At 37.6% G+C, this 9,013-nt stretch overlaps 1 protein-coding gene across 1 annotated transcript; it reads right to left on the bottom strand.

The window, feature by feature from the left end:
- Positions 1-6,037: 6,037 nt before the first annotated feature.
- On the bottom strand, positions 6,038-8,182 carry HCF244 (NAD(P)-binding Rossmann-fold superfamily protein). Its single transcript, XM_085757543.1, has 4 exons — positions 7,474-8,182; positions 7,310-7,402; positions 6,982-7,218; positions 6,038-6,490 (listed from the first exon to the last, which is right to left on the bottom strand). Exons 1-4 carry the CDS (start codon positions 8,146-8,148, stop codon positions 6,314-6,316), a joined length of 1,182 nt encoding a protein of 393 aa, XP_085613669.1. The 5' UTR covers positions 8,149-8,182; the 3' UTR covers positions 6,038-6,313.
- Between the last annotated feature and the right edge of the window lie 831 nt (positions 8,183-9,013).

The raw sequence follows: 9,013 nt of genomic DNA on the forward strand, positions 1-9,013 counted from the left end.
AAAAAACCAACAGATTCCTTAAAAAAAACCCAACACATTAACAAAATTAAATATGTCTCTAAAAAACAAAATTATGTATGTCAAAAAAAAATATTCAGCCTCCTTTAGGAAAAAAAATTCATTAAACATGAATTCAGTATATAACGCAAACGTAACAAACATTTATTAATAAATTGGCTGTAGTCCATTGGAAGTAATGTTTTGGTTGTAGCTTGAGGTATTCCCATGCTTACCAAAACATATGTTAATTTATTTTATTCAGCGTTTTTTTAAAGCAAAACAAAAATAAAAACAATCAAAGGTTCAGCCAAGGTTCGAACTCCCGACCTTAACTTATAACTTAATTAACTTATAACTTAAACTTAAACTTAAAACTTAAAAAACCATTTTACAATAAATTAAACCACTGCAACACGTGAAATCAATTAATAATATTTTTGTTCCTTCATATTTATAAGAACATATCCAATTTAAAAAAAAGACATCATCTTCAACCTTCAGCCGGGTCAATTTAACCCGGTACAGATCCTCAAAACCCGAAATTAAACCCGATGATTTAGACCAATTTCAACGTTGAAAACCATGATTATGATTATATAAATCGTTTTCAATATTTTTTTTAAAGGCCAATATTATTAGAGCACCCAACATCTTAAGAATGGAGGAAGGGGCGAAAAACACCAACTACAGAAAACAAGCATCCCCAACGAATAGCAGTACAGGTCGCAGCACCAATTTCTTTCTTTCTTCAATTTAACATGCTAAAACATGACCAATTTCTTTCTTTCTTTTTTTTCGAAAACGTGACCAATTTCTTTCTTTCTTCAATTTAACATAGAGAACCGAAGTCTCATAAAATCGGATGAAATTTTTATTCCAATTTATTCAAACATGTTTTAGCATTAATGCAAATGATGCCAATGATCCTCAGCTCCAGATTATGCAGCAGCAACTTTCAACCTTAATTCTTCAAGAGGATAGTTACTGGAGGCAACGTTCCAAAGTATTTTGGTTATCCGAAGGAGACACGAACAGTAAATTTTTCCATGCTTCAGCTTCAGCTCGCAGGCGACAAAATACCATCAAAAAGCTACGCAATGACCACGGTATCTGGGTAACATCACACGACGACATGTGTACACTGGTTCGTGACTATTTTACTTCCATCTTCACGGAGAGGCAAGGTGACCAGCAAACAATCCTCTCTTGTGTGCATCCTCGAGTATCAGATGATGACAATTATAGTCTCACTCAACCATTCTTCGAGCAAGAATTCAAGGATGCTATATTCAGTATGCACCCCGACAAATCTCCGGGTCCCGACGGCCTCAATCCAGCCTTCTTTCACAGATTCTGGAATGATATAGGAGGCGACATCTTCACTTCTGCCACCTCGTGGCTTTCCTCAAGTGCTATTCCCCCTGCTCTGAATTCCACGCATATTGTTCTCGCTCCAAAAGGGGACAATCCAGAATCTATAAAAGATCTTCGTCCTATATCCCTTTGCAATGTCCTCTACAAAATCATCGCCAAGGTGCTAGCAAACCGCTTGAAGCCCTTGATCAGCAAATGGATCGCCCCTGAGCAAGCAGCTTTTGTCCCGTCTCGCTCGATAATGGACAACGCGCTCACAGCGTTTGAAATTCTTCATTATATGCGCTGCAAAAGGAAAGGAAAGCAAGGTGATGTAGCTCTAAAACTTGACATTTCAAAGGCTTTCGATAGCATCAGCTGGTCCTATTTGTAAGCTATTTTGTTCAAATTGGGATTCTGCTCACAGTGGGTCACATGGATGATGATGTGCATCTCTACAGTTGAATACCATGTTATTTTTAACGGTGATCGTATTGGCCCCATCACTCCTACAAGAGGCCTAAGGCAAGGTTGTCCTCTCTCACCTTACTTATATATTATCTGTGCCGAAGGGTTGTCTGCTATTATTAAGAATCATGAGCTTAGGGGTAAAATACATGGAACCCACATTTGTCGCGCAGCTCCATCTGTTAGTCACCTATTATTCGCGGATGATAGCTTCTTATTTTGCAAAGCTACGATTCCAGAAGCTCAATGCCTCAAGAACATCCTCACTGATTATGAGCTTGCTTCTGGTCAAGCGATTAACTTAAGGAAATCAGCTATTTCATTCAGCTCCAACACACCACAGGACACTATCTCTTCCATCAAGACATGCCTCGGCGTTACTGGAGCCATTGGAAGCGGGAAATACTTAGGTCTGCCTTCACTAGTGGGGCGCAGCAAGAAGGCAGTCTTCACGTTCCTAAAAGATCGAATTTAGAAAAAATGCCAAGCATGGAGCTCACGATCTCTCTCAAGAGCAGGAAAAGAGATTTTGATCAAGTCAGTGGCCCAAACCATTCCATCTTATTGTATGGGAGCCTTCCTCATTCCTACGTCTCTCTGCGATGAGATTGAAAGGATGTTGAACTCTTTCTATTGGGGTTCTAAAAAGAACGGTCGTCGTGGTATCAACTGGTTGCGATGGGAAAAGCTTGTTCGGCACAAAACTCATGGAGGCCTAGGCTTCCGGAATCTTGAAGCTTTCAACCTTTCTATGCTCGGTAAGCAAAGTTGGAAACTCCTATCCGACTCATCCTCTCTATTCTCAAGGATCCTCAAAGCTAAACACTTTCCCCGAAGGGATTTTTTGGATGCCAATCTCGGCCACAATCCAAGTTATACATGGAGGAGTCTATGGAGTACGCAATCTTTACTTACCTTAGGACATAGATGGAAGATTGGAAACAGTTCTCAAATTAATGTGTGGAATATGCCTTGGATTCGCAACTTGCCATCTCTTAAGCCTTCAACCCCGCCTCTGTTACACTATGAGGATCTTACGGTCAATTATTTACTGAATCCGGATGGGAACTCTTGGAACATCCCTTTAGTGCAATCACTGTTCAACCATTCAGACGATGCATCAATTGTCTCTATGCCTTTATTCCCTCGGCTGCATTCTGATCAGCGCATCTGGAAGCTTACCACGGATGGCTCATACACTGTCAAATCGGCATACCGCATCTGTCTTGATCTTATAGCTGCTGCCGCTCCTGCTCAACTTGATTCCCGCTGGAATTCTATTTGGAAATTGCAGATCCCACCGCGTGTTCGTGCCTTTCTTTGGCGCCTTGCACAACAATGTCTGCCAACTCGCTCTAATCTTCTTGCCCGCGGGATCCCTTGCGATGATACTTGCGTAACTTGTGAGCAATTGGCTGAATCACAAATACATGTTTTCTTTGTTTGTCCGAAAGCAATCAGTTGCTGGGAGCTGCTCGGGGTCGATCATATCATCCGTGACCTCTTACTTACGGCTAATAATTGTGCTGCTATGTTTTTTGACTTACTTGACAGGTTACAACAGCCGCAGCAAACTCTAGTTGCAATGACCCTGTGGAGCTTGTGGAAAAGCCGTAATTCCAAACTTTGGGACGCCTCTGATACTGCCCCATCGTTCATCGCCACTCGAGCAAAGGACACCCTCAATGAATGGTGTTACATGCAGCAAGCAAAGGTACCAGTTCACCATGCAATCTCTGCTCACACTTGGATCAAACCTCCTGTAGGCAAGATTAAATGCAACGTAGATGCAGCCGCTTTTAACAACAATTCTGTTATGGGATTTGGTATGTGCTTTCGCGACTTTAAGGGAACTCTTTTGCTTGGAAAATCAGACTTTTACCACACAGCAGCCACAATCTTGGAGGCCGAGTCTCTAGGCTTACTTGATGCTATTAAAGTGGCTATTTCAAATGGGATGAATGATGTACTGTTTGAAACAGATTCTAAAATTATGTCTGATGCCATCAACTCTAATCTTACTCCAAGCAATGAATTTGGTGATCTTGTAATCCAATGTAGAAGTCTCTTACTTGATAGACCCGACTTTGCAGTGTCGTATATTAGGAGGCAAGCAAATGGTGTTGCTCATAGTATTGCTAGGGCATCACTATCTAATCCTAGCCCCCATATTTTTCATCATGTAATGCCTACTTTGTATTCCTTAATTTTGAATGAAATGAAGTAATTTTGCCTTTGCTCAAAAAAAAAAAATCAACTTTAAACCAGGAGAAGATTTGCTGTTGAACATAAATTGGAATTAATTGGAGCATGTTTTAGCATCAAATAAATTGGAATAGATTTGTTGTTGTAAAAAGGAGAAGAAAGAAATAAATATAGTGTGAATGGACACATAATAACATTAGTGAGGTGCTTAATTTGATGGTTAAAAACAAATCTAATAAAATTAGTCTATGGTGGAACATATTGAGCAAACTATATACCATCAACATTGACATGACATCATTTAAACACGTGGCGCATTATTATTGGATGTAAGGTAACTTCACCGAAAAAGTTAATTGAAGAACTTCACCATAGAATTTTCCATAAATTTGTTCCACAAAGGAAACACTACAATGCTACACCATTTACACTTCAGTTTTCATGTTATGGGTTGCGTAGAATATGACATTGAAGGAGAGTGATAATGGTGATAGATGGTGGAAAAAGATAATCTAGTGTTGAGAGTGTACCATAAGACAATGTTCTTTATTTGATCTAATGGTTTTAAAAAAACTTTCCCATGGTGGAGAAAAACTCGATTGCCCCATGCTAAATGCCACCGAAAACTTACGTCATTGACTTTTTATGAAGACATCAATTTCTCCATTTTCTTCTCAATTATTCATCAATTGTCCATCACTATTTCATCTGCTTCTCTTCTAATTCTTAATATTTATCTTAAAACCAAAATTTTCTTGAAAGACGACATTTAGTTTTGACATTTTGCCATGCCAGGTAGTAATGACTTTTAGAATTTGGGAGCTGCTTTACGGTGGAAATAATTTTAGAAACAACAAATATGCAGCTTTGTGTCTTAACGCAATGCTTAATCACTCTTCACAAGATGTTTACAGCATGCAATGGTATCAGAGTAACTTCCAAAGATAATTAAGTTGACTCAATTGCTTGAAAATTAGGGTAGAATTAATGGAAGATGATACGATAGTTAAGTGTGATCCCTACTCGAATTGGGTCATTTCAGAAAACTTCTTGATGTAAATAGTAATTCAACCATTTTCGATGATCAAATTGAGCATGGAATGCGTCCGTTCAAGTCTCTTGTTCGAGTGTTTATTGGCTCTCTAATTGTTCAGCATAAAACAACTGAAAGAGAACTCAGGGTGATTGATTCACCGACTAAGGTGAGCAATTTTCTCAATGTTACATGCCTAAAATTGTGAGCAGAAAAAGACGACAAACTCAGCAAAAAGAAGCAACGTTGGGAAGAAATAGACGGGAAACACCAAATTGTAGAATAAGAAAAACAAACATACACTAAGAGAAATAGATGATGCTGTGATAGAACCACTTTGATGTGTTTGGAAATTCCTCGTAGGAGATGAGAGAGGGCAAAAATCTTCATATTAAAAATAAAATCAAAAGCAAACCTTCATTCTATTGTTCCCTCTAAAATCAACACACAAAAAATTAGGGGAGAAAGAGAGAGATAGAGAGAGATGTGTGACAAGTCATTGTTGGACCGTCGCCATATGGGCTCCTCCATTGTGCACAATCGCATATGTCCTCTTGTTATTTCACACAACCTCTACAGCTCTACTCCTAAAGCCCTGCAACTGTTACGATATGAGAAACATGCATAGGCCTTCCTCACCACTATTAGACAGCGTGCTTCCTATACCGCTATATCCACAATGGTCCTCCACCGCCACACACACAGCCTCAGTCCTCTATCCTTTTTCTCCACCACACTATCTCTTCTGGGTTTTTTCTCACCGATATCCAACCCATTAAAAGCCATAAGATTATGTTAACATTTCCATGGATATCTCATTAAGATAACAAAGCAATATGTACATACAAAATTAATTTCAGTATTTTTTTACAGAAACTGAACTATTAATACTGTACCAACTGACACAATTCATAAATACTCAGGTCTTTTAAGCATGCGATACAGGCACACAATCTAATGATGAAAGACAGTATCACATTTGTATAAAATCTATGAGTATTATGACTATGCGCAATGTGTATAAAAATCTGCAAGTGTATTTAATCACTTCTCACTATGTACATTTGGATCATTCTAGAATATTGATAAACTTATGCATCTTAATATTATATAAATTAACCAATGTGTTTGGATGAATACAACAGTAACAAAACCAATTGTAAGCCCACGTAAGAAATAAAAAAACAATATACACCGGCAAGCGTATTTAAGAATAAAATTCTAAATACCTCGTATGCAATTACAAATCATCTTTCAGAAGAAAATATCTGATTGTTTCGACTGGGCTTTGAGATCCTTCAACTTCTTCAATATGTTCGTGAAGTAGTCCTGCAAATACTTCTCTAATGTAATTATATCTTTGGCATCGACACCAAGTAGGTTGTATGTCTCCGCCATTGGAACAGAGAAAACTGTGTCACTTGTAAGCACCTGCAAATATTTCCCGTATAATCAACTATAGGCATGTTTTACCACCATTAAAATGAAAGAGAAAATATTATATGCACTAGGAATCTGTTTGGTAACTAGAGTAAGAATGATGATATAAGATGTATCAAATAATAGTGTTGGTCGGACCAATAGAATGGAATAAACCTGTAAGAATAGGATTTGTTTGGTTAAGATTTTATTCTATAACTGTGTTTGATGTGCATCGACATGAGTGGATTTGGGTAAAAGCCAATGGCAATAGGTCCCCAATGGAAATGTAGTAATGCAGAGACACAACTGAGACTACTAGAGCAGCTGATTTGGGTTAAAACACTCCATTCAAGCAATCTAAAAATAAGTAAGGGCCAATGTAACAAAAAATAGTTGATGTATAGCAATAGCATACAAAAAAAAGAAGAAGAAGGATTTGGGAGCATGTCCAATGCAACAAGTATTAATGAATTTAGGAAAGAAATGAAATGAATAAGTACCTCTGAAAATGCCAATCTGTCAGCAACATCATTTGTCCACTCAAAAAAGCGGGTTAACTGACGAGTGAGTCTTAAAATGGAGACAGGAACTGTAGTTACATTAGCATCTTGGCCCGCAAGCCTCTCACACAATGTAATCACCTCTTGGGTAGTCCACGCACGAGGACCAGCAAATGTAAGAAGTTTACCGTTGATTTTTTCATTTCGTAAGGCTATAAAAGTCAAGCGAGCTATATCCTAAAAGCAGCAGAGGCAGACATATGAATGAAGTGATTGATTAAGGAATGAACATATAGATATAATATAACTAAGTAAGTAATTAAGTAACCTGAGTATCCATGTAAGCGATTCTGGTGGGGGCGTCAGTTCCCCAAACAGATTTTTCTTCGAGAATAGGAACAGCATACTGGCCAATAAGACCCTGCATTGGAATTATGAATTGTTGAGTAATAATATAATAATAAATGAATTGATTATTATATATTGACTTACTTGCATGAAACCACATAAACGGATGACAATGTGATTGAGTCCAGAATCACGGAGGAAGTTCTCAGTGCAATACTTGATCTCCATGAGTGGGACCTCAGGATGTTTGTCGCAGTTATGGATGGAATAGAAAACATATTTCTGAATACCCATTGCTTTAGCACATTGAATAAGAGCAACTTTACCTTCCCAATCAACTGTTTTGATAGGCTCTTCAGGACGGCCAGTGGCGCAGTCAATAACAGTATGAACTCCAACTAATGTAGCAGGAATAGTCTCAGGTTTACTAAGATCAGCATTCACAACAGTTGCTCCCCAATCACGAAGGAAGTCAGCTGGAGCAGGCCTCGGCCTTACCAGACACCGGACGTCGTATCCTTCGTCCAGTGCCCTCCGAACAATCTGCCTTCCCAAAGTCCCCGTGGCTCCAACCACAAGTATACTTGTTGGCCTAACAGGTGTCCCTGGTCCAAGATTCACTGCCCTCTCTGAATTGCTATTGCTATTGCTATTGCTGTTGATATTGCATTTCACTCCCACTCTAATAATCCTTCTTCCACCTTTGCAAAACTCAACAAAATGAGGACTATGATAAAGAACAGGAAATGCCTCTCTCGTCCTCGTCACCACCCTACCAGGTGTGGCTGTTGGTAACCTCATAAGGGTCGCCATTTTCATTTTTCGGAAAGAAATAAAGAAAGAAAGAAAGATCAACAACAACCTTCGTTCATTCTATTCTATTCTTCTTCCAATCCAATACTCCTCCTGATCATTATTTTGCCACGTCTACTTTTACTGCTACCTACCGCACCCCTCTTATCTTTCATCAACGGATACCAATAATCTTAAATTTATTTATCTTTATTATATATTTCCATATCATTCATTCTCTTTAATCTTCTTTATTATATTTTGAGATTCAGATCACTCACATAACTTTTACGTATACTACTTTTTTCTTATTTACTATTCCTATTTTAATAAATGAAATCTCAGAAAAAATCAACATTTAAAATCTAAATAAGTCACCGAACTAACCAACCCATTAAAAAATACTATAGTTTTTTCACCAAAAGACTTACCTATTTTACCTATTTATTTCTATTTTTATGTGGATATCTCTATTTATTACTTTTTTTTTTGGACAAAGATCTATTTATATGCTACCACAAAATATTTATTAATATTTTTAATGTACTCAATTATAAGAAAGCAAATTACATTTTTCACCTTTAATTTTCTTAATTTCACGTAAAAAGAAAATTTGTGTCATAGATTAAAAATTTATTACTAGGAATGTGACCTTCAAAATCTTCAACTCTCATGTTTGTTTCAAGTTTTAACAAATAATGTTTCCATATTGTTTGTTTATGAAAATATGAACCACACTTAAAGTAATTTTCCCATTTTTTATTCTCACGATAATAGAAGAGAATCTTACATTCTCATGAGAGTAAAAGCTAACTACCCATAACTTTACAGGGAGTGGTTATGGTGCATAAGTAAAACTTATGCACCATGCATAAGCCCAGACCGGATCCGG

Source organism: Medicago sativa, chromosome 3 (assembly GCF_051527215.1).
Source record: "Medicago sativa cultivar Bolivia chromosome 3, Bolivia_mono, whole genome shotgun sequence".
Classification (NCBI taxonomy): domain Eukaryota; kingdom Viridiplantae; phylum Streptophyta; class Magnoliopsida; order Fabales; family Fabaceae; genus Medicago; species Medicago sativa.